The 26579-nt window shown below is 46.0% G+C and overlaps 1 protein-coding gene across 14 annotated transcripts in view; it reads right to left on the reverse strand.

The window, feature by feature from the left end:
• The window catches only part of COBL (cordon-bleu WH2 repeat protein), a 270313-nt gene that overhangs the window by 25341 nt on the left and 218393 nt on the right, over positions 1-26579 (reverse strand). For 8 of the 14 annotated variants that reach the window (XM_082473250.1, XM_082473238.1, XM_082473237.1 and 5 more), the window contains 2 exons: positions 4571-4880; positions 3243-3299 (listed from right to left, as the gene is read on the reverse strand). In XM_082473250.1, coding sequence (XP_082329376.1) covers positions 3243-3299; positions 4571-4880 — 367 coding nt within the window. The remainder of the gene's footprint in view (positions 1-3242; positions 3300-4570; positions 4881-26579) is intronic. The other 6 variants (XM_082473239.1, XM_082473236.1, XM_082473235.1 and 3 more) reach the window with 1 other exon arrangement.

Genomic DNA, 26579 nt, shown 5'->3' on the forward strand with positions numbered 1-26579 from the left:
ACCAAGATCAGGGTACCAGCCCCTTCAAGTGGCCTCCCTTTCTAAATGTGGTCCACGGGCATCCATCTCAGGGCACAGGAAGGGAAGAGCTGGCAGGCTGACTGAGTACACATCTGCCCTTGTCGCCAGGCCTGTCCTCTCCTGGGAGAGCAGGGGGTCAGAAACCACGTTCTTTGTGACTGTTTCTCTCCATCACTGAACACGTGTGCCCCTGGGCAGTGTTCCGCTACAGGGCCCTTTCCAGGTGGCCGAGGTCAAGACCACACCTCCATGAACAGCGGTGGGCTCTGCTCTCAGGCCATTTCAGCTTGATTCTGGGCTACCAACCCCCAAGCACGGGTTGTCATCTCATTGAACTTGACCCCGGGCCAGTCTGGACACCTGAAATCATCTGCTCCATTGTGGATCACACAAATTTTGCAGACTTGCTCTCTGGGCCAGGACCAGTTGGCCCCTGAAGTCTGACCCAACCCTCCCCTCCCCCTTCAGGCTTCAGTGCCTTTTTGCTGTCCCAACTCTCAAGGCCCTATTCTCAGACAGGACCTCAGAGCACATCACTGGAATGCACCATGTTCACCAGAAGCAGTGTATTCTCTCTCTCTATCCATGTATCTGAGGTGCGTATTTATAAATGCCGTAAGTGTGACAGTGCACAAGGGGGATGACCTAGGACAGCATCTCCCAAATGGTGCTCAGCGGAACACTCATTCTAAAGGATATTAAGAGGCAGGCAGAGGGGAAAACTTACACAGGTTGCTTTGCTGCAGAATTTGTAAGAGACTTTATACTTTCCTCTTCCAAGAGAAGAATGTGGAACTTCTCAAATATATTGTGAAGCGATATTTTTCAAGAGATATATCCCAGGAAATACCTGAGTAACTGTAGCAATTCCAAAGTTGGCAAATGAGTGAGCAGAGGAGGACGGACCAAGGCCTCCAGCGGTCAGCGGAGCGCGCATCTGGGACTGGCCTGCCCAGTATGTAGATGTGTTTTGTTTGGCCCTGAAAGTCTGAATTGGTTGCCAAGATTTAAAATCTGGGAGACCTAAATCTCTCAGATGGGGAGGGAACTGGATTCTGGATGGCAGGTGGGTCACAGCCCTTGAGGAACCACCCGTCCTCCCGGCTACAACACAAGGGCCATCTTCACGTGGGGACCTTGTCCGTCTTTTCGTCTTTCCAGCTCCTGTCCCATCCTAGACCCAGTGCCCACCGCTGTGCATCAGTACCGTTTGTATCCAAGGAGGGAAGTGAAATCAGCCTCCGGGGGACAATCTCCGGGTCTGCCACCTGCTTTCTAGTCCCCATCTTCATTTCTTGCATCTGAATATTTTTCAAATTCTAACTTTAAGATTATTCCTCCCATAAACAGAGTCTTTACAAAAGTGGAAATGTACCTGGTTGGCAAACATATGGGGAAAGCTCAGCTTCCATGGGAATCAGAGAAAAAGAAATGAAAGCAATTAACATTTATAGCCTTTAAAAAAAAAAATTGGGGAGACCTCACATAGAAACCTAGACGTCTGTCTTCTCTTCCAACGCCGGCCACACTGGGTCTGTAATCCCTCAGGGTGACAACTGTAAGGAAGCTGTGGGGCTGCCCTCTTTAGAGAAGACTTGTGCTTTCCCCCATGCTCCGTGGCCTCTGAGTTTGTAACCCCAGCTTTCCACAGTAGGCACAGATTTTAAGTAATCCTGAAATTTATTGAAAGTTATGCATTTGGACATAAAGATGTGATACACCATGCTGAAGCCTCTGAGTATGTCTAATTTGTCAATGGAGACAACTCTTGTTTAAAAAGAAAAACCTACAGATATTCCATGAAAAATCATGGGCGGAGAGTTGATCCCATTTCTGAGGCACATAATGGAACAGCACAGATAGGACTGAGGGGCCCAGCGATCATCTTCATCTTCATTTGACTCCAAAGCCCAAAAAAGGCAAGTGGATGTGCCATGAAAATTCATGGTGCTCTGGTCCCTAAACTAACCGTGTGATTTAGTCAGTGGGTCCCACCCAATGGCTATTCAAGAGGCACTGAGCATGTGCACAGGTGCCCAGTGGCTCCCACACCTGTGACACGTAGGGGGCATTATCTGCACAGATATAAGCAAAACTCGAGGCTCAGCAAATTTAGGAGGGCCCTCGAAGGCCAAGCAACTAGTTAGTGGTGGTGGGATTCCACATGGGTCGGTCAGGGTCCAGAGTCCCCTCCCTCCCCTCCACACTACTCTCAAATTCAGCGGCACCCCAGAGACGAGGGCAGAAAAACATGACCTGCTCCCTGTTTGGATAAAGCGTCAGGTTCCAAGACCCCGTGATTATCCTGGCTGTGGCTGCAGACAACAGTACCATATTTGAACAGAAATCAGCAAGATTTTACATCTGGTCAACACCAGCAAAATCCACTGGGACTTTTGTAGGAGCATCCCTGGGGCACCGAGGTAACGTGTCTGATTAGTTTCAGATGTAGAGCTCAGGGTGTGCAATCCCAATGCAAACCGACTGAACAGATCTGAGGATTGCTGTGAAGCTCCTTTCCTTTATGTTTAGGTGGACTGTGAAGGAAATGCCGTATTTTTTCTCTGCAAACAGGCCAACCTCAGCTCAATGCACCCTGTTTGGGGCAGAGGCGAAATGGGCCAATTGTCACCTTCTAATTTCCTGTCTAATAGAATATGAACTTGGTCTTGGAATTGTCCTTAAGATTGAAGAGCTATACTTGAACATTATTAGAGGGTGTATACAACCACCTGGGGAAATGCTCGTGATAAACTGTTAGCTAAAAATAAACCAAAATCAAATAGTATTGACACTACAATTACATTAACCAGACAGAGACTTGTGTGTTCATTTAGACAAAGCTGAAAAAAACATGAAAAATACAAAGGCATTCATTCATTTTGGTGATCAACTTATGCTTTTTTTAAAAAAAAAATCTACTTTATTTCTATTAACGTTTCTAAAACATTGTGTGACTGGTTCTTAAAATTACCTAAAAGGTAAAAAAAAAGGAGATTATCATACTAAGTGAGGTAAGCCAGACAGAGAAAGACAAATATCACATGATATTGCTTATATGTGGAATCTAAAAGAAGAAAAAAGGTACAAATAAACTTATTTCCAAAACAGAAAGAGACTTACAGACATAGAAGACAAACTTATGTTTACCAAAGGGGAAAGGGAGGTTGGGATTAACATATACAGACTACTGTGTATAAAAGAGATAAACAAGGACTTACTGTATAGTACAGGGAACTCTACTCAATATTTTGTAATAACCTATAAGGGAAAAGAATCTGAAAAAGAATAGATATATGTATAAATGAATCATTGTGCTATACACCTGAAACTAACATGATATTGTAAGTCAACTATACTTCCACAGTAACAAAAAAAAGAAGGATGAGTTGCCAAGAATTAACCTGCCTTTCTAACTAAGAATGAAGAAAGGAATTATGACAGACTGGTTCTGGTGCAGAGACAGATTAACCAGTCTATGGAATGAGTGCAAGAAATGGACTGATGTGTATACAGAAACTTGATAGAGGACCAACGTGGAACTAGGAACCAGTGGGAAAAATAGACCCCTTCTTCACACCACACCCAAAAATAAACTCCAGGTAGACAAGAAGCCCAAATGTGAGAAAGCAACGCTAAAACTTTTACAAGAAATTCAGATAACCTTTAGTCCTTTGTGGTATGAAAAGGATCTCTCAAATATTCAAATATCATATACATTCAGGAGAAAAATGACAAATTCAACAATATTCAAATCAAAAAGCAATTTTCATACAACAAAATAAAACAGTTAAATTCAAGCCACCGTCTTAGAGATTCTTTATGTGTAAATAACTGTCTAAAGAGAAATTAATGATTAAAAAAAAAAGTAATGTCCCAATTTAAAAAAAAGAGGCAGCTATGAAAAGACAATTCATAGAAGAGGAAACTGAATTGGTAATACACACATGACAAGATGCTCATCCTTACTAATCAGAGTATTGTATCTTAAAGCCACACAAAATGCCATTTGGCACCTATATGACTACAACACTTAAGACGCCCATTAATCCCCGTATCGGTGTGGATGTGGAGTGGCAGGCCACTATAGACGGCTGGAGGACGTGGACACCAGATCATCATTTTGGAGAGCAATCTGCCAATATTCCAAAAAGTTGCAGGTGAGTTTTCTCTGAAGGTCTAATAATTTCTCTTCTAGAAAAACTATGTATAAATGGAGACCTATGTATGACTTGCTCATTGATTCCAGTGGTGAAAACCCAGAACAAGCTAAGCTAAGATACATAAGTGAACTAACAACACATACGTGATCAGGGATAAATCTTAAACACACGATGTTGAGTGGAAAACTACACTCAGAGTATGGTACCATCTATATAAAAGGTACAAACAAACAAGCCAATACTATGTATTATTGGTAAATACCTGCATAGCTAGAAAGAGCATGAAGACAGAACTATGGATAACAAGTCCCCAGTCAGGGTGCGGTAACCTAACAAGCACTGGTTGGGTCACCAGGACGAAAGACCTCCCTCCGTCCATCACTCACCTCGGATGCCAGTTCCCAGAGCCACTCCTCTCCCACGAGGGGCTCTTCTGGGGGCCCGGTTCTGGGGTCCCAGCCAGGTCCTGGTCGCTGCAGTCTTCCTGGTCTGTGGCCCACTTGTCTTTGGATTTCGTGCTGTCGTGTTGGGAATCCAGGGACACGATGTCCGAGGGGGAACTCATCACTCCCGAGTCCTCTGTTGTGTCCTCTGAGGCAAAGCAGCTGCCCACAGACACGGTCTCCTCGGCCTCCGACGGCGGTGGCGGGACCCCGTCCACACCGCAGGGACCGCCAGGCCCCAGGGGCAGGCTCACTGGACGAGACACACAAGGGCAGGTCAGGCAAAGCTCCAGGGAGTTCCCCACTGCCTGACTCAGTTGAAATCTGGAATTTGGGGTGTGAGGGAAAACCCCTCAAACACACCACTTCTCTCTGGACACGCTTTAACTTGGAAGGCGTTACGTGCATATGTGATTGAGGGCAACGTTGTCCCTAAAAAAATCAGCCTGTTTTGAATTAACCTTTGGAATTGTCATCCTGTATGTGACTAGGAGCAAACAACATTAAAAAATTCAAACTAACGACATGATGGATGCAATTGTTTCTAGTCTGACCCTTGGTTTAACAGAAGTTGTTTGAACCTGAGTTCTCTGGAGAAACTAGGGGTTTTCAAACTAGAAACAAACTTTGAAAAAAACTCATCTTGTTCGGGAACTTCTAACTTCCCAGGAACATGTATAATTTGGCTTTAAATATTAATGACAGTCATTGTCAGCCTCTGGCTTTCTCTTTATTTTTACATGTGAGAGTAAGAGCTGGTTTAAGTAAGAGATGCTCGTAGAAGAGAACCCGCAAGTAAAATGTACAAGAATGAGAATAAAAGTGTTCTTGGTTGAGGTCACCGTCTCCTGAGCACTGAACGTGGTTTAGGGCAGCAGAGGGAATAAGGTGCACCGAGTTGTAACTTACTGCGGAGGCCCGAGTTCATTCCATCAGACTCTAATTGTGATGATGGGGCACTGCGGCCACACGTCACATCTGTCCAGCTATTCCGAGGGACGGTAAGTGTTAGGAGAGTGTGGGTACCAATTTTCCCCTTACTGAGCTTTGAGGTTGAAAGCTCCATGCTTGGAGAAGAATCCCCCTAACATTGAGGTGGTAGGACAGGAGTATAGAACTCTGGACCAGCCTCAGACCAGAGGTGTTTTTTTTGTTTTTTTTTTTTTGAGGTGTTTTTTTAAATTGAATGTAGATATAGATTTTAAACCTCAAGGCATATGATCTAAGCACTGCTTATGGTCATCCAGGAAATAAGGACTGTGTCATGCTGTAGTTTCAGTGTGTTTTGTTTGAAAAGCGTTCCTTCAATAAGTAAATTGCTGGATGCCTAAAATGAATAAAGGCTACACATATGCCGAGTGCAAACTCCAGAGACTCATGCCTTGATAGACAAGTGACATCATAACACCATCAATACACACTCAACACCGTCAATATTTTAACTAGACAGCAGACTAGAGACACAGAATTAACAAAACCAAAAGAGCACCAAGGAGAAAATTCCTGGAGGTGTTGGATTCTTGGAGATCCCAAACAGTAAAATAAAAGAACAAGATAAAAAAAACAAAAAAACAAAAACCAAAAAACAAAAAAAACCAGACATTTCACAAAAGAGCTCACAAATAAAGATCAGAAACAAGGGAGGAATTGTTTAGAGAAGCAAAGGCACAAGGCAATGTGTCTGAATGCAGTGAATGCCTCTGAACAATGACCTCTTTCTTCTAGCTTTCTTCCTGGCTTTTGTTCCAAGACTCTTAATTAGAGGGCAAATCCGGAGAAGAAACACTGCCTATGGATTAATACCACCCAAGCCTTTTCTGCCATGGGTCTGCTGAGAAGCTGTCACACCTCGGATGTTGTGTGCTGGCTACTCTGTCCACACAGCCAGCGACTCTGCCGGAGATGTCACTCCTGGACCCTCCTGCCAACTCCACTCAGAGCTGCTCCCCTGCCCAGCCTTCAGGGGCAGCCCTGATGGCCCAGCAGACACTGGTTTCCTGCCTTCTTTTTTGTCACCTTCACTGAGCAAGTAGGTTAATTAAGCTAACACTTTTTCTTCTCTGTAGTGTAAACAGCATGAACATTGAAAGAGCATATAGGATTTAGGTCACAGAGATCTGAGTTCAGATCCCAGCAGAGCAGCCTGGGGCAGGTCCCTGGACCCTCTGTCTCAGTTTCCTCTGGGACGTGAGGTGATACACAGCCTGTGGTACTGCGGTGAGGACTAAATGTGATGCCAGCCCACAGTGCGATGCCCCTGGCGTGTCTCCACTGCAGGGTGTGTGCCAGGATGGGAAGGGCCCCGTGACTGGACCTGGGGACGCAGGTCTCCAATACAAGAGTCACCCAGCTCTCTGGTGACTCACGGTTCACGAGGGGACAGAGAAGTACACAAAGACCGACAATGCCACGTGGTGATGACAATACCAGGTGTGTTTGCACAGGCAGAGGGGGTAGGCTGGTCGGAGGGAGGTCTTAGCACAGAGCAGGCACTGAATAAGTGCTCGGTCCAGCCCTGCCCCCTCGCCACTGCAGTGGGCATCACTTCCTGAAGGAAGACTCTCAGCTGGCCCCTCAGGGAGACACTAGGACCATCATCTGTGAACAGGCTTCCCGGCACTCACGTGCCCTGGAAACTGACAAGGCATCCCTGGTAGAGGGGGCGCTCCAAGCCCACCCTTTTCGATCATGTTATAAGATCGAGGATGCTTGTCTGGGCTTGTTCTACATCCCTCAGAAGTTTTGAGGCAAAAAAAGTTGCGAGTCACTGCTCTAAATCCAGCCAACGGCAAATACTTAGTCAGCAAGGGGTGAGAAGTCTCTCTCCATTGTGGATGTGTTAAACCACTTAAAAATGCACAGTGAGGAGTATGAATGCCAGAGCTCCCCTCTTGCCCAGGACTTTCCCCAGGGCCCAGGGTGCTCCATCCTCAAACCTGATGGACAGATGTCCAGTGAGGGTCCACCCCCGTGCCTGCTTCAGGGCCCGGAGCCGGTGCTGGGCAGCAGGCGAGGGGGGCCCTGCTCTCAGGGAGCCTGCTGGTGTGCAGTGAGATGTTCACACAGGATGGGAAGGGCAGCCGCATAAACGTCCGAGGGAGAAGGAACAGGGGCGCAATGCCATCAGCATCCCGAGGGCGTGGTAAGTACCAGAGAGGGCAGGAGGGAGGGAGGATGGAAGGCTGCTGGAGCACCGGGCAGGTCTGCCAGCTAGTACGAGAGGTGAGCTTGTGCAAAGGCTCAAGCCTCCTGCGAACCACTTCCGAGAGTGCTGTGAAATCCGGCACGGATTTGAAGATGGGAATGGACATCCCCGTGAGGCTCTGTACCTGGGTCAGTGTTAGTGTGTTAGTTTTCAGGCCGTTTCTGATTCTCTCCGCAGTCTGCGCTGCCAGCCTGAGACCCTTCTGCTTGGAATCAGACATCCCCATCTGCTCCCTTATTATCTTTTCTCTTTTCCACGGGTTCCTATTATTAACCTCATGAACTATAACATGTTTTGACGATTTCTGTTTGACATGATGGAGCAGGAGATTGCTTTTTCTTTATTGATTCTAAACAGAAGCTTAAGAGACAAAAGGAAAACTTGGAGCTGCTTGGCCTCAGGTCCTGTCCTGCAGGGACCCAGCTTGAATCCCACAGCCCGGTCCAATTTCTACTCAGAACTCTGAACAACCCTTTCCCCTTTCTGTAAAATAAGTATGACATCCCTTCTAGATCTAGAATTCTATCCTTCTTTGAAATTCCAAATCCAAAGGGAGGATGTAAACATTTTTGACAGTTGACTGGCGACTAATTAGGAATCTTAAAAGAAAAAAAGCATGGCCTTTTTTCCTCTCTGCTATTTTCCGTCACCCCTAAGAGTAAGTCGCTCTTTTTGAGTTGATTAATGCGTTGGCAAGTTTGCTCTTCTCTTAAGGCGTGAACAACCTTTTTGAACTAAAGAGTGATTATTGCGGGATTTTTGCAAATGTGGAAAAACACAATTTGTCTTTAGCAGATGCCAAATATAAATTCACGATTAAATTCTCTTCCAAATAAATAGCCACAGAGCCCGAGTCCAGAATATTAACACTTCCATTGTTCTCCACCTGAATTACATAATCCCATGGCTCAAATGCCATTACAGCCACATGAGAGCAAAAATTCTCGAGCTCAGGCGTAAAGCAGAAAGAAGAAGAAAGTGTTAACTCAAGGCTACTAATTCCTCAGGTTGCACACGATCATTTCAGTTTGGCATGAGTTCCATTGAGTTTTTCTTTTACAAAGTCACCAAATAAAATTTCTAACACCAAATGTAAATATCTTCTGGGTATTTGGGTAATGGATTCATTTTTATTATTTTATTAAATGCAAATGAATGACCTTGTATGATATGATATTGTTTATTTGCTGGTCATTATGAAGGGAGATTTGTCAAGAGTCAGTTTCCCCAGGCTTATCCGCCCAGAGAAAATGTCTCATCGAAAGACTAACCTCTTCCTCCTCTCGTCCTGATGCCGGTTCACAAGCCAACGAGCCATGCTCACGTCCCCCATCTCAACCCACCTTGGTTTAGTTCCCTTTGGTCTATGCACTGAGAATAAAGGGGAAAGAAAGGTAGCCACAGGTAAGGCGCTTCTGAACTGACAAGATGTATGTCAGTAAATTTTGTCGTATACACCCCTCCTACCTCTTAACTGACATCTGAACCTTTCCATCACGAGTTCAATTAGTTACCACAGATGCAATTTCATTATTAATATTTAAAATAAATCTGTTCCATCATTTTACAAAATGTAATAAAGGAATCTGAACATGATGGTATTCAAGGTATTGATGTCCAGAACCCTGCATGACGAAAGGAATGAGAAAGTTCTCCTTTGAACAGGCGGCATTCTAGAACATGGCTCTTCTTTCTTGAAATTATTACTCACCCCCGACGCCGTCGCAGACTCTCATCTCATCCTAACTGAATGTACTTTGTGCTTGAGAGCTTTTCTACTGATTAAATCTCTTGGTATAAAAAATACATATAAATTAAAATTTAATTTTTATTTTCTCTCACCATAACTAGATAGTGTTAATTTTTTTTCTATACAAGAAGTCATCATCGTGATAATGAATAGGAAAGATCCAATAACAATTGCATAAATATTTTAGGAATGTTGACATTTCTTAAACAAAAAAGTAAAATGTCATTAGACATGCATCTCATAATGACTCAGATAAGGCTTTTTTCAAAGAATTCTTAAAAATGACTGGATTACTGATCACTAGAGCAGGGCAGGGTTTGGCATTAATGCAGTTCACATCTTTCATTCTTATCACTATTAAGGAACTGGGAAGCCTTGTTCGTGTGAGTAAGTGGAGGTGAATTAAGAGTTTGGCTATAGTGACATCACCCCACTCAGTTTTTAAAACTCTTCCTCTGTTACACATCACTTGATTGCTCGGTCATAAAATTTATGCTTAATGATGTATTAACTGACAACGGGATTAGATCTGTTGTCCATTTAGTTGGAAAGAAAACATGGAAACCACCTGATGTTCAAAAGGACTTATCTGCCAGCTCAGCCCACTACCAGAAATGCTGTGTGTGTTTTTGTCAGGCATCAGGATAAGGTCTGCTCGCCTCAGGGAACCGCATCCAAGTGAAATTCCTGATGGCTGGGGGCTATGTCTGTCTTCTTCGAGGAGGGGAGACAGGCATGCAGCAAAGGGGAGCTGGGGGGACCCCTGCACGGATGCTGCCCGCCTGTGAGCCCTCAGGGACCTTGGTTCTAGGAAACAGTACATGTGGACGCATAGCATCTGGATGTAGATCCCCTTGGAAAAGTCTTGGGGTCTCCCAGGGGAACACATCCCCGGGTTAAATCCACCAACACACACAGTACAGGTGAGCCACTTCACGGGTGGGAGGGGAACACAGGGAGCCTGCCACAGGGAGACAGACGTGGGGTCATCCTCCTACCTAGAGGAGAAAGTGGCCACCGACCTCGGTCCTGAAACAAGCGCGGTTGGATCAAAAGGTGGGCAAAAGCACAGATACACAGGCTGAGTGGGAAACGGCACGTACTGCCGTGTGGCTGGGCTGTACGATGTCTCACGTGCTGTATATGACTGTGTCAGCGTGTGCACACGTGTGCACACGTCAAGAGGAAGAGGGGTGGGAGGCTGGGTTCAGAACTGCTCTTCAGGAGAACCTCTGTCACCAGCATTGTAGGCTTCTGCCCTGACTGGTGGCTCCAGTCCTGGCCACCTTCTTTTCCTGTTATTGATTCTTTAGTTACAGTTTCCTCAAAGTGAAGTTTATATATTTGGTCCTCTTCAAAATGACAGTGTCTTTAGCTGGAAGGGCACCATTTACCACTTTATATTTGGAAAAGGATATTAAAAAATAATGTATATATATATGTATGTTTAACTGAATCACTTTGCTGTAGAGCAGAAATGAACACAACATTATAAATCAACTATACTTCAATGAAAAAACAACCTATTATATAAAAATATCCACATTTGACATTAATGTTCTTGTCCAAAAGCCCCACAGACCTGGGATCCTCAAAGATACTGCATGATGAAGATAGCAGTGTAGCCAGTTCACTACAGAGAAGTACCACATACCTGAATACATATTTTATTTTTTTCAAGAAGGCAGGATAATAAAGATCTTGAAAGCATTTATGGATCTAAAATAGACCTGAATTCTTTTAAGAGCCAAGTAATGTACTCTTGGCCTCAATCAATCTATATTTCTCCAAAGCCTGAACCATAACCCTAATTGTTAGAGACAAAGAGAAAATCCCAGTTTCACCCGTGTGAGGACAAGCCTGCTCTCCGCTTGCTGTTCTTTGAAAACATATATAGAAAACAGCTGCTGCTTCTGTCTGTCTGCACTGCCCTCTCCCTGTTTGTGCTACGTGAGTTCCTCCTTCCGGTAGCTAACCTCGTTCTCAACAGCTGGGCGAGTCTAACTGCCCCCTCACTACTCCTGGCCGCAGGGCATGGATGTGAGATGAACCCAAACCCGCTCAGTTGGAACCATGGTCCAAAGGTGGGCACGTGTCCTAAGCTGGACCAATCAAGGCCTTTCTCGGGGCCTTCTGGCCAGAGATACTGGGCAGGTGGTCTCCTTGGGCCGGAATCCATGGAGTGGGAAGGGTCCTGGATAAATTGACAGTCATCTGGACCAGCACGTGGAGAGGGCTTGTCCACAGACAGAGAAGAGCACAGACCTAAGACGGCGCTTGGGCTTGGGGACCCCACCATGTCCGTAATAAGGGTTCATCTCTTAAAATTCCCAGGTATGTGAGCAAAAAAAAAAAAATCCCACAAAACCCATTTTTTGGTAACTAGTTCAATACATGTTTCTTGGAATTAGATAGTCTTGTCTAACAAAGGTCTAAATTGCCCTGATTTTTGCATGCAGTACACACACACACAGAGTTTCATATGATGGTGTTTCCATTATAGGAACTTTTATTTAAAAAAAATATACTAAATGTGACAGCTGCATATCATGTTTCCCTTTCCTGGATTTATCTTCCATTATTCAGATTACACATTTGAGTAATTCTATTTTGGGAATAATCTAGTTTAGGATCTAGTTTACTCTCTAAGCCCTCTTGTGTCTTCACAAGGTTGTCTGCACTTAATCCTTCACTATCAGTATGGCTAAAATGAAGCCAGATTCAGATCAAAATCCTTCTTCCTCAAGATTGAATTCTCAGCACCACTGTTGTCTGGCATCCCGCCTCACAGATGAGAACCCAAACGCTAGCATGATTGTTTCCAACTATATATAACCTTATCTCTAGAAGCTAGTAAGATTTTCCTCTTTATCCATGGATATCAAAAATTTCACCAAAATGTGTCTAATTGTGTATGTCTCTAAGGATGTGTATTAATTTCCAAGAGCTTCTGGAAGTTCTTCTTTTCATGTGTTTTTCAATACTAGCTTGCTCTTGTTTTATGTATGTCATAATCTGTTAAAATTTTCTGAAGCAATAACAACAAATATTTAAAGTTCTGCTCTGTTGCCTAAATTAGCCCTACTTCCTTTGGAGTTAGTTCCTCTGATCAGTTTGTGGTCCTTCCTCCACACACTGAAAACAAATTTTGTTAAGTGATTCTTGACTGTTTTCCTGTGCTAAATGATGGTGTCAGTAATGTCAGGCACTAGATTTCTTTTGTACACGTGACCATCACTGTTGCCTTAGGAGAGAGCAGAAAGCCTTACGGCAGATTGGGCTGAGCAGATTCCCACAGGGCAGAGAGGAAAGCTGCTTTCTGGGGAAGACTACACCTGGATGGGGTGGCCAGTTTCTCTCAGCAGCCGCAATGCTGACTTCGGTTGACGGTTCTTAGACTCAGTTCCGCCGTATTGAAACTGAAGTTTCATATTATTTTCATGTGCCTATTTTATTTAGCAAATAGCTAAAAGAATTCCTCCTCCACGCTGATGTCATGGCTTTAAGAGTAGCCTAAGATGTTAGACCACTGGCTGACAACGATCAGATATATAGTTCAACATCAATATTTGAAACCATATAATGGTAGTTGGGTTTTTGATATTCTGCAATGTCCAGATAACTCCTTATTTATCCAATGTCCTCTGCAGTATGAAAATAATTATTCCTATTTTTCAAATTATAAAAGGAGCCCCAGCCAACAAATGATTTCATCTATCCCTGAGAGTACGTGTTACAGAAACATACTCTGCCAGGCCCATAAACAGGACACGACTATTCAAAATCACACAAAAACATGTACTAAGCAAAAGTCAAATCGAGGTTCTTGCACCAAGAAAATGTGAAATGAACCTTGCTGAGAATACCTACATTTAAATTTTTCTACACCAAAAGATTTTCTTCCATGTCCTATGGAACACATCTTGGTTCCATTTGTCCAGAGATTTCAATATATTCTAAAATATTTTTGAGAAAAAGATCCAGCCCTCTCTTACATATGTATTTCTGGGGCCTCACCTCTGGGGATCAGGATGGTAGTTTCTGTTGTCAGGTACAAAGCTGATGCTTCAGTTTGCTTCACCAAAATAGAAACCCTGCCTCCAGGTTGTCTAGTATATTAAAGCATGGGAACTGTATTTAATCAACAGCTCAGAAAAGGTGACATTCAGGGACTTGCCAAGTTACTAAATTGAATGAACTACGATTCAGGTCTGGCATGAAGTACAGGTGAGCCACCTGCCTTCTGAGACAGGCAATCCAGGAAAAATATCGTGTTTCTCTGCTAGATTCTCTCAAGTTCTATCATTAGAACTCTAGAGAACAAAGTATGTGGCCCACTTTTGCTTAGTTTTCTGTAATGCACTGTTCAGCCATTGCTACTGACCTAAAATTGACATGAAAATGACCAAATGAAGAACATTTTTGTATCTGATGTAGAACTGCTGTTGGAGATATTATCTATCATAGTACTCAGTGTCTTTTATAAAAGCATCCACTTTAATGTGTCCTAAAATTTAGATCTTCCTTTCCCCCCCTTTTGATGAAATGAATGCCTGCTATTTGGCTGAGTGTCTGCCCACCTCGCTTTTTTGCCTTGGTGCCCAGGAAGGTCAGAAACAAAGTTAGTCTTTATTAGGACTTTCTCATGGATTCTGCCCCCCACATCCTGCTCTTCCCATCGCATAGATCGCTAAGCTCTCTTGGTGTTTATTCTTAACCACTTTAGGAAATAAGGATTTTTAAAATAGCATATATATATATATACACACACACAGACACACACGTACATATGTATATGTATGTTATACGCACATATAATTATATAATATAAAATAGACAATATATTTATATTATTTTGAGTTATTTAAAATAAGAAGCATTGGGGAGGTGGCCAAGATGCCGGACTCGGAAGACCCTGAATTCACCTCTCTCCACAGGCACCCCAAAACTGCAATTACCTATAGAGCAAGTATTTGTGAGAACAACCTGCAGACTAGCAGAAAAAAACTTTCCACAACCAAAGATACAAAGGAGGCATCACAACGAGATGGGCAGAAGGGGTGGAGATGTAGTAACGTCAGAACCCACACCCCTGGGTTGGCGACCCACAAATGGGAAGAATACCACAGCTCAAAGATGGCGGGGTCCGAGCCCCACACTGGGCTCCCCAGCCCAGGGGTCCTGCACCTAGACAAACACCAGAATGTCTGGCTCTGTTCAGATGGCTTGCCCAGTGACCCCTCTCCCCAGGGAGTTTCTGATTCAGTGGTTCGGGCTTGGGGCTGAGAAGGGCATTTCTCACATGTCCCCAGGTGATGCTGAAGCCTCCGGTATAGGTCTGCACTGGGGGAAGCCCTTCCCTGAACACCTCGCCAGGGCTGTCCGGCCAGCTGAGGACCATCTGCGCTCAAGCCTGTGTATCACCCCATCCTCCTCGGACCAAAGCCCCTTCACTGCTTTGCTCCAAAGACAGCGACTTCTCCAACAAGGGCCCTGGAGTTACAGAACAGACCACTTTTCAAAACAGACATTCAGTGCCTGCATTTTGAGTGTTCTTCTCTTTCTAAACTGTTAGACTCTACTTTCCGTCTCAATGCCCTTCCTGTGTCTCCCGGTTCATGGGAAGGCACCACAGGATGCCCTCAGCAGAGTTAAACGTGACACTTTCCTCAAGACAGCAGAGCAAACATAACTACTTGTGGAAACTGTATTAGAACAGTTTCAGGAAGGCAGAGTGAGGAAGTGACACAGAACATCCCAAATGGTTGTAAAATACGCCCAAGACGAGAAGGAAAGGGCTAACTTTGGGGGCGGGGGAGCGGGCAGGACTCCTGGTGTCCTGCTTTGAGGCAGGAGGCATCTCGCACGCAGAGCACAAGGAGATGGGGTCTGGAGATTCTGGGGAACACAGGCGCAAGGCAGCAACGAGACCCACAGGTCACTGTGTCCAAAGGCTGTCACAAAGCTAGTGGGAGGCACCTCCAAAAGTCCCCTGGGGAGCAGCAGCCCTCGCAGTGATGGAGCAAAAGTCTGAGTCTACAGGGCTGTGGTCCCTGCATCTGCACATCTTCCCCACACCTCAGCCCTGCCAGCTTAGCCAGACGATGCGGTTATTTTTGCCTCATTAATTATTTGTATAAGTTGCCTGATGTTTGGGACCGATTGAATAGCATAGATGTGAAGATGGCGTCTTCAAAATGTCACCTGGGTCTGGACTAATGTAGCAAACATATATTTATTTATTATTTATTTATTTATTTTTAGTTTTATTTACTTATTATTGAAGTATAGTTGATTTACAATGTTGTGTTAGTTTCAGGTGTAGAGCAAAGTCATTCAGTTATACATATGTGTACACATATATATGTGTATATATATATATATTCTTTTTCATATTATTTTCCATTATGGCTTAATGTAGGGTACTGAGTACAGGTCCCTGTGCTATACAGCAGGCCCCTGTTGGTTATCTGTTTTAGACACAGTAGGGTGTATCTGTTAATCCCATGTGCCTAACTTATCCCTTACTCTCACCCTTCCTTTTTGGTAACCATAAGTTTGTTTTCCATGCCTGTGAGTCTGTTTCTGTCTTGTAAATATGTTCATTTGTATCATATTTTTCAGATTCCACCTATAAGTGATATCATATGATATTTGTTTTTCTCTTTCTTCACTTAGCATGATAGTCTCTAGGTCCATCCATGTTGCTGCAAATGGTATTATTTCATTCTTTTTAATGGCTGAGTAATATTCCATTGTATGTAAGTACCACATCTTCTTTATCCATTCGTCTGTCGATGGACATTTAGGTTGCTTGCGTGTCCTGGCTATTGTAAATAGTGCTGCAATAAACGTTGTGGTGCACGTATCTTTTTGAATTGTGGTTTTCTCCAGATATATGCCCAGGAGTGGGATTGCTGGATCATATGGTACCTCTATTTTTAGTTTACTAAGGAACCTCCATACTGTTCTCCATAGTGGCTGTACCAACATTTTTAAATATTGAAGAGACTCTAATAGGTGCTGGTTTCAAGATACATCCTGTATAAAAATTTTAGAAATCATAAAATGCTAATATGCCAGCAAAAGTGAGTAAGGAAAAGCTAAGTGACTAATAACAACGTTTGTGTACTGTGCTCCTGTGGACACTTATACACACGTAGCAGAATTGCTACCTCAAAGCCACTCAGACACAGTACAGAGCGGTGAGCATACAGATAATGACAAGAGACACCGTGATTCCCCCCCGAGCCTCCTCGCCAGAGTCCCGCCTGCCTTGGAAATGGCACCTTCTCGTAACAAAAGTGAGATCAGTGTCAGAGCCCATCATTTTAGGAAACTTGTACGGAACTGTTTCCAGCCTTGTCCACAGCCAACAGACTATAGCCAGTAAATGAAACTTTTCACACGCAGACCACCTGTCTAACTCACAATTATAGTGGCCCCCAAAGAATTTGGCTTTATGGGCCAGAAAGCATTCGCCTCAGCAAAACCTGCCAGTACCCAGAATAACCTCCTAGGAGATGCTGGGCTCCAGCCTCAGTTTTCCTCACCTGCTGCAGAGTCCAAGCGGGGGGGGGCTGCCCCCTGGGAAGTAAAGCACCTCCTCATCTCCACTCCTAGAAGCACCTCCACACCCTTCTCTTCCACCCCACTTGGTCTTGGAGACGTCCCCCCAACAGCTGCACTTTACCCGAGTTTTTCTATTAGGATTCTTTTGAGTTTTATTTATTTATGTATTTATTTATGTATGTATTTATTTATTTATTTTAAAGGTTAGACTTTATTTTATTGCCTAGATTCTTTTTTTTTTTTTTTTTTTTTTGGCTGTGTTGGGTCTTCGTTTCTGTGCGAGGGCTTTCTCTAGTTGCAGCGAGTGGGGGCCACCCTTCATCGCGGTGCGCGGGCCTCTCACTATCGCGGCCTCTCTTGTTGCAGAGCACAGGCTCCAGACGCGCAGGCTCAGTAATTGTGGCTCACGGGCCTGGCTGCCCCGCGGCATGTGGGATCCTCCCAGACCAGGGCTCGAACCCGTGTCCCCTGCACCGGCAGGCAGATTCTCAACCACTGCGCCACCAGGGAAGCCCTTGAGTTTTAAAATAAAGTTTATTTTCTTTTTCTTTAGTATAGGAAGTGCGGAAAACACAGGCAATGGTTAGGAAGTAATCACTCATCCCCAAGATTCCTCGTCTTTATTTTTTAGAAGGTTTTAGGATAAATGTATAACAAAACTTCTTAAATATGGGAAGAGAATCAGATGCACATTCCACTATCACGTTTGTGTCCTCATCTTGCGCTTGCACAATTTTTCTCCTATATCTTTGTACCAGTTTAAACAATTAGGGGGTTGATTCAACCGTGGCCTTGAGAAAATTAGTCCCTACAGGTCTTGACTTTCTCACCTGTAAATGGGGCTGAGAACCATCACCCCTTACACAGGGAGCCACCAGGAGCCTGCATGCAGGTCACGTCTGAGGACAGGCCTGGCACACACTCAAGCCTCAGCAGATGTAGCTCTTATGACGAGGTTGTGTTATTTTGACCCGTCGTCAGTCTCCAGGCAGACGTAATCATTCACGGGCGTGGTCTCGCCAAAGCTGGCAGGTCTAAGTACAGCCTCCATCGCGTGGGGGTTTCAGCAAGTGCAGCCTGAAGACTTTCCCCGAGGATGGCATGTCTCCCAGCCCCAGGCCCAGAAGTGCAGGAAGAGTGAGGGGGTCCCTGACAAGGGGGCTCCCAGAGGGGACACCCAGGAAGCAGAAGATGTGGAAATTATTTGCTGATCAAAAAAGCTGCTGGGGGTGGAGGGGTGGGAGGACTGGGGGGAGGGTCACTGATCCAGCCAAATGGTCCCCAGGTGCCCCTGCATCAGGCTCAGTGGCACCAGCTGCCTGGGGTCCCCGTTTGGAACTTCTCTCTTCTCCGAGTGATGTGGCCGTGGGGACAGCCCACCCTTGGTGTCTCGGTCCCTAAGTGGAGGGCAGGACACTGGCCCCTCCAGCTGACAGGTGAAGGTGTTCCTGAGATTCTAGCAGGAAATTTTAGCATGTCTGAGCCCACAATCGAACATCCCCTTTGGCCCATTTCCCTCCTCATTGGTTCACTGGTTTCCCGACGACAGGATTCCCTAAGGTGTCAAACAGATCCCCCTCAGTGCATTTTCCGGGCTGACCCTCTCTGGGGTTGGTGAAAAGTGGAGAGCTAATTCTTTTCCCCGTAAGGCATGAGTTCTTCCAGCTTTTTAATCCCTCCAGACCGGGTGACTCTGTTCTGCTGGTGCCGGGCACATATTAGGTGATCAGTACGTGCGTTTTCATTCTGAACTGCTGTTTTCCACCAGGCTAAGACAGACACGTTTACATTATAGCTTGAAGGATCTATGTTCCATCAGGGCTAAACAGTAAAGAGGACTGAAATAGTCCTGATTTTAGAAAATGCTTCATTACTTTTCTCATGCTTTGAAATTGTTCTGAAAAGTAAAACACACATTTAGCAACTGCCTAATCCATTACTTTAAGTCTGCACGAGTAGCTTTCCCAGTGAGCAGCTCTGCTGGACGGATACAACTGCACCAGCCAGCCAGTGTAGATGTCTGGAGCCGCTCACCCGGCTGTCTTTCTGCCTGAGTGCCCCTGTGCCCGTGAGAAGGGGTGGGCAGATGAATGGAGGGACACTGGTGTGAAGGCACTGCTGCCTCTCTGATGCCTCCTTGAGCCCTCGCTTTGGAATCCTGAGTCACAGGGAAACCGAGGGGCAAAGGCTTAAGTCAGAGTCCTGGTGTCCAGGCCCCAGGGCTGCCGGCCGAGACTCAGAGGGAGGCGTCCGGTTAGCCCAGTGGTTACTACACCACACGGTGGTTGCCACCGTCACAGCTGGTGGCACTTGGGCCGCCATCCCAAGAGCCTCCACTCAACTAGGCCGGTGTGAGACCGGCTCAAGTGAACCCAGATGACAGCACAGCCTGTTTACTTCTGGGTTTCATCACCACATGGAAACATGATCTTTCGCCTGTCAGCTTCAGGCACAGCTCAGTATGTCCTGGGAGGCAGCCCTGAGCCTGGCCGGCACTGGGGCATCCGTCCTGGGAAGGTGGGGCTGTGGTGTCCCGGCTCGGCCATCCTGAGGGGCCCAGGCCCAGCCTTACCTCCTAGGGAGCCCTGCATGCCAGTGGAGAGCTGTGGGCATACGCGGAAGTAACTCCAGTGCTGTTCTCACCCACCCCCGTCTGCCCAGGCTGTAAGTCACCCAGCAGCTGTTTAAAGACAAGTGGAGAGGACGTGCCCACCTGCAGAGCCCCCTGACAGGGCAGGGCACTTCACTCATGCGCTGTGAAAGGGCACACTGTAAGAAGCCTCTTCATTAAACTTCAAAGCCTTTGCACAGCAAAGGAAACCACTGACAAAATGAAAAGACAACCTACTGAATGGGAGAAGGTATTTGCAAATGATGTGACGAATAAGGGATTAATATCCACCATATGTAAACAGCTCATACGACTCAATGTCGGAAAAACCAAACAACCCAATTAAAAAATGGGCAGAAAAACCGAATAGACATTTTTCCAAAGAGGAAATGTAGCTGGCCAATAGGCACATGAAAAGATGTTCAACATCGTTAACCATCAGAGAAATGCAAATCAAAACCACAATGAGACATCACCTCACACCTGTCAGAATGGCCATCATCAAAAAGAACACAAATAACAAACGTTGGCAAGGATGTGGGGAAAAGGAAACCCTCATACACTGTTGGTGGGAATGTAAATTGGTGCAGCCACTGTGGAAAACAGTATGGAGGTTTCTCAAAAAACTAAAAATAGAGTTACCTTACGACCCGGCAATTTCACTACTGGGTATATATCTGAAAGAAACAGAAACACTAATTTGAAAAGATACATGCACTCCAATATTCATTGCAGCACTATTCACAATAGCCAAGACATGGAAACAACCTAAGTGTCCATCAAAAGATGAATGGATAAAAAGAGATGTGGTATATATATACAATGGAATACCACACAGCCATAAAAAAGAATGAAATTTTGCCATTTGCAGCAACATGGATGGATTTGGAGGGCATTATGCTTAGTGAAATAAGTCAGATAAAGACAAATACTGTATGACATCATTTATAAGTGAAATCTAAAAAATACAACAAACTAGTGAATATAACATAAGAGAGGCAGGCTCACAGATATAGAGAACAAACTAGTGGTTACCAGTGGGGAGAGGGGAGGGGCAGGAGAGGGGTGGGGAGTGGAAGTACAAACTACTGGGTGTAAGGCTACAAGGATGTGTTGTACACCATGGGGAATATAGCCAATATTTTGTAATAACTGTAAATGGAAAGTAACCTTTAAAAATTGTACAAAAATTAAAAAGTAAAAAGTGAAAAAAATAAGTCTCTTCAAAGACAGTTTGTATAGTCATTTAATAGCCTAAGACAAAGGAGGAAGACGGAAAGAGCCCTGCATCATTTGTGTGAGCATATGAAGAAGAAAATTAAACACAATTTGAGGTTTATGTGACAACAGAATCTTTACATTTTTCTAATTTTTAAAACCAAGGGCTTAAGTTACTTCATCTCTCCAGTTTGACCCAAACTGACGTGTCTACAAGGGCCAAGGGACGTCTGTGAGAGATGGAGTGAGGCCAGGTGTGGGGGGCAGGGCACAGGGGACAGTCTATGTCCCTCTAAAATGGGCATCTACTGCTGAGTCTGACAGTTTCTTTCATGATGAACACTGGTGCTGCTGCCTCTAATTTTTTTGAAAAAGCAGAAATCAAGATTTTAAGGCACAATCTCCCGCATTTAAATGCTGGCCACTTCTTCCATAATAATTAAAATTTGTGGAGAGCTGGCCATTGTTCTAAGTGCTTTATAGGTACTTACATGTATAATTGTCAAAACCAACTTTGCTATCAAAATAGAGAAACTCAGGCAAAGAGAAATGGATAAGTGGCCCGAGGTCACCGGCTCTGTTCTGTGCTCCTAACCCCAGTGCTTGACTTTAGGGGACCAGGTCGTATTTCCTCTGCATCCAGGTTTCCTGGGAGATGGCCCCTGACCGTCCAGTCAAACTTGGTGACCCCATCCTCCTTGCTGGCCATTGGTCTGTGCCTTCTAGCTGCAGCCAATGGGTGCGTGGCTCTCCCTGGGCCACAGTGATTGGTTCAGAACTGTCACGTGACTGAGTGTGGGTTAAGAGGCTGCCCAACCTCTAGACTTGCAGGAACCTATACATTTCCTTGTGGATTACACCAGTTTGAGTTGCTTTGTCTGCAAGGCAAAGCATGCTAAATGAGTCACCAACAATGCCCTTCTGGGATTACATCCAAAAGAAGAGAAAGCAGGACCTCAAGGTGATCTGTGCACTGCAGCAGCAGTCACAGTAGCTAAGAGGTAGAAGCAACACAAACGCCTGTCGACAGATGAATGGATAAACAAAATATGGTATATATGTATAATGGAATATTATTCAGCCTTAAAAAAGGGGAAGGGAATCCTGTTGTGTGCTACAAAGTGGATGAACCTTGAGGACATTTTGCTAAATGAAATAAGTCAGTCACAAAAAGACAAATAGTGTATGATTCTGCTTATATGCATTCCTAGAGTAGTCAAATTCATAGCGACAGAACGTAGAATGGTGGGTGCCAGGAACTGGGGGAGGGGGCAGGGGGAGCTGATGCGGAATGGGTATAGCTTTGGATTCACATGACAATGAAATTCTGGAGATCTATTTCACAGCAATACAAATATACTTAATGTCACTGAACTGTACAGTTCAGTTAAAACCATTAAAGATGGTTATGATCATGTTAAATGTTGTTGTAGTTTTTTTTTTTTTTTTTTAATCAGAGTTAAAAAAGAAAAAGCCTACTTACTGATTCAGCAGCTGATTCAAGCAGTTGAAGAAGCCCTGCATAGGCTGATCAAAACCTGTCAAAGCAAAGCACAGAGGCTGCCAGGCCTTAGAGCAGAGCCTGGTCCTTCTGCCAGGAAAGCCTGCAGCCCACGCTATAACCTCCCTGGTTAACACGTGGGCCCTACAGAAGCCATTGACAACATGGTAAATTTTGGGATTGACAGAATTCACATTAGAACCACGTGAATTAACACTCATTTCAGGAGCAACCTTTAGAAGGCGGCACACATACGATGTCTTCACAGCAGGCTAACACACACACAGAAAACAAGAGGGATGCGTTGAGTTTATTATGAATCCTCTGCAAAGCCCTGATGTTTCCGAGGTGGCTAAGAGACAAGACGGGTGGTGTGTGTGCGTGCGTGCGCGCAATTGACAAATGCTCTCAAGAGCTAGGTGAGGGCTGAGAGGAGTGCAGGGCAGCAGGAAGAGGAAAGGGAACAGGGACGTTTGACACTGGGATAGCGGGGAAGACTGCAGGCCAGCCCTTACGTGGTGGAAGGTCTCACCAGGACTCTGGGCCTGGCCCTGCCTCTGTGCAGACGCTCAGAGTCAAGTGCAGGAGTCTGATCTGAGCTGCAGATACTCTGCCAGCTGCGGGGGGATGGAATTCAAAGTCAGGGCAGTGACAGGACGCACATGCAAAGGCAGCGTCAGGACAGTGTGGGCAAAATTAACCACAGCTGGACAGGGAGGCAGCAGGGTCCAGCCTGGAGTCGGAGCCTGGGTGCTTCCCGAGCTCCTGCTGCCGGCCCAGCGTGGGCTCTGACGCCCGTCGTCCCATCAGAAAATGGGGGTAAAAAACACCAGCTGTTGCGGGCTGAGTGGTGACCCCCAAATTCATATGTTGAAGTCCTGACCCGCCCCCCCCCCCATACCTCAGAATGTGACTGAATTTGGATAAAGTCTTTAAAGAAGTGATTAAGTTAAAATGAGGCCGTCAGGATGGGTCTCAACCCAATGTGACGGGTGTCCCTCTAGGAAGAGGAAGAGACACCACGATGGATGCACACAGAGGAGACCACGTGAGGACTGAGCGGGCAGGCGGCCTTCTGCAAGCCGAGGAGCGAGGCCTCACAGGGAGCCAGCCCTGCCGCCACCTTGATCTCAGACATCCAGCCTCCAGGACCGTGAGAAATAAATGCCTCGTATGCATTTAGGCCCCGAGGGCTACAGGGGTTGGTGATGCAGCCTGAGTGGAATGATAGGCCAGAGCACCTTCCTGGGGAAGAAAGCACTGAAGCAATGGCACCTCCAGGGCTGTCTCTGGGCCCAAGAGCCGTTAACACGAGCCTACCATGCACTCTGCCCTCCAGTCTCCTGGGTTTTGTGCAGCCTCACCCAGGCTCACAGCTGAGGTTTTATCAGATGGCTCAGCTCAGAGCCGTTGGCCCTTTGGGGTGGGCTTCTAGAAAGAGAGAAGCCCACCCCAGGGCGAACAGCAGGTCCTGCTGGCCTTTGTGGATGTGCAGCCCTGACCACCAGGCTTCAAGTCCTGCCTTAATGTTGACTCGCTCCTGCCTTTGGCCTCAGAAGAACATCTTCCTTCTGTGCCTTGGTTTTCTCGTCCTAAAATGAGGGTGGTAGCAACAGCACTGACCTCACCGGGTGGCAGTGAAGGCAAAAGCGTTCATCCACAGACCGTGCAGGCGGTTGTTCAGGCTGTCCCCTCCGTGGTGGGGGATCAGCGAAGACTGAGCCCCCTGCATGGGCGACCCTTCCTGCATCGGCACCCCTGGGTGGAGCCAGCCCGCTCTGCAGCCAGACGGGCACCAGTGTGAGAGCAGGACAGGCAGGGGGCTGCCGCTCACTCGAGCTGTGTCACCCACATGGGATGACTGAGAATTTTAACGACAGATCGAGCAGGTTCCCCTTAACTGTGTGCTCAGTTAGGCACTGAGGGGGGGGCCTGACAATCATTTCTGGGAGGGCTAGAGGTCAGGTTCACAGCCCTGCCAGAGCGTGCCAAGGGGCCAGGCACCAGGGTCAGGAACACGTTGTGTGAGTGTGGACTGACCCGCAGGGTAGTGACCGTCACTGCAAACTGTCTGACCTCAGACCTACAGACGCCAGACAGATTGACAGAGATACAGACAGAGATACGCTGATATGGAGATGCACTGATATATAGATAGAGTCACACACACACACACACACACCCGTACTGCACCTGCTTTCCTTTTTAGATCTCTGGTTACACCAGCAACAGTGGATGGAGAGTCTGCCCATCTGAGCACAGGCCTCTCTAGCTGTGTGGCCTTAGACAAAAGGCACTCTACTTTTCTGGCCTCACTTTCCCTCCTTTGTAAACAGAGGGGGTTCGACCCTAGGAATGCAGTCGCTCGAGCCAGCTGTTTGTGTGACCGGCTGCAACATAATATTGGCATAAACTCAAAGCCCTGATGTTTATTTTCTGTACTTTTGTACAGAAAAATCCTCCTTGAGATGGTCCACCAGTGGGATAATCAGGGATTCCTGGTGGTTGGAAGGAGTGGGGAGTGGGAGGAGACACTGTTTATCCTGGCACCTCCAGCCCTGTTAATAAGCCGCCTCTTCAGCTGCTAGACGATCCAGCAGGGAGGGGAGGGCAGAGGGCGCTGCCCCTGCAGACGGGCCCAGTGCTGCCCTGGCGCCCCGACCCCGCCCTCCAGGTGGCAGCCAGGATCCTGCCTGGACCAGCGGGTCTGGAGTTGGTGAGAGCGGAGGAGGCGGCTGACCTCCTTTCAGTGAACTTTGTAGCAAACTCAGCTTTCTGCACCCACTCACGCCTCTTTGGCAGGAGAAAATGATGCCATGGAGAACAATCTTTCCTTTCCTCTTGAAAACCTGGATGGAGGAGAGATGGCTCCGTGGCCCGTGCGTGGCGGCGTTTCACCGATACCGCGTCCAAGGTACCGCTCTGGCTGAAAATGTTGTGACTGGTTTTCCCTCCCCGCAGATCAACGTTCAACTTTATCATTACAGTCATCACGTCTAACACTTTCCTAATTAGTTGCAACAGAGCTTTACTTCTCAATTAGTTTAGAATTTTGGTTATTAAAAATTGTTTTTCTAGCTTTCCCCATTCGATTTACGGTACTGTCATAAGGTAACCTATATAGCTACGTGTATAATGTTTCATGTGTTCACACACACACACACACACACGCAGGTTAAAAATGATTAGAGAGATGAGGAAACCTTTGAAGGTGCTGTATATGTTTACTATCTTGATGGTGTGGTGATGGTTTCATGAGTGTGTACAGGTGTCAACACTTATTGAAGGATATACTTTCTTTACACACATGTAGGGCTTCTGTGTGCCAATTATACATCAGTGATACTCTTAAAAGATAAAAACTGCTAATTCCCATCAATTTGATTCCCATATTTCAATTTGCAATAGTAAAAGGAAACTTACAATCCGCTACTAGATACGAAAAATCTCAATTTAAAACCATTCGCTATTATTTGATATTCACGGGACTTCATGAACACCGTCTTCACGTACACTATTTCTGTCCTCTAGCCCCAGGGCCCTAATGCAGGCCATTTGTCCAGGGAGTTGCTGTTCAGGCCTGGCCCGCGTTGCCCTCAGCAGGGTCACACTCTACCTTATTTGTGTGACAGCTGTGATGGGACGGGGGTGGAAAGGCAGATGCACAAGGCAGATCCCCCCTACCCCGGGCATCCCCTTCCTGGCTCTGTCAGTAACCCCTCTGTGGGTGCAGATTTGGGGTGTGCCTGCCACTGGGGGGTGGGAAGAAAAGATTGAGAGAGAGGTCGTACATCAAAGGCTCCCAGGAGTAGGCAGAAACGTCCATGAGAGAAACCAGCCAGAGGTGCGAATACTCCCTACTTCCAACCTGAGCTTTACCCCCCTTTCTTTGAAACTGCAGCTCTATAGGTTTACGCTTCATTTTCCCACTTTTGTCCACTAGAGTCAGGAGCCTGATGGCAAGACTTCCTCACTTTCCCCTCCATTCTCTGACTGGAAAAACCATAGCTCAAGAATAACCATAGCAAAGGAATTCCCGGCTGGGCCGTGGTGATGGGGGGGGGGGCATGGTGCCCATTGAGTTCTGGGCCCCGA

The sequence above is a fragment of the Balaenoptera physalus genome (assembly GCF_965194825.1).
Source record: "Balaenoptera physalus genome assembly, chromosome: 8".
Classification (NCBI taxonomy): domain Eukaryota; kingdom Metazoa; phylum Chordata; class Mammalia; order Artiodactyla; family Balaenopteridae; genus Balaenoptera; species Balaenoptera physalus.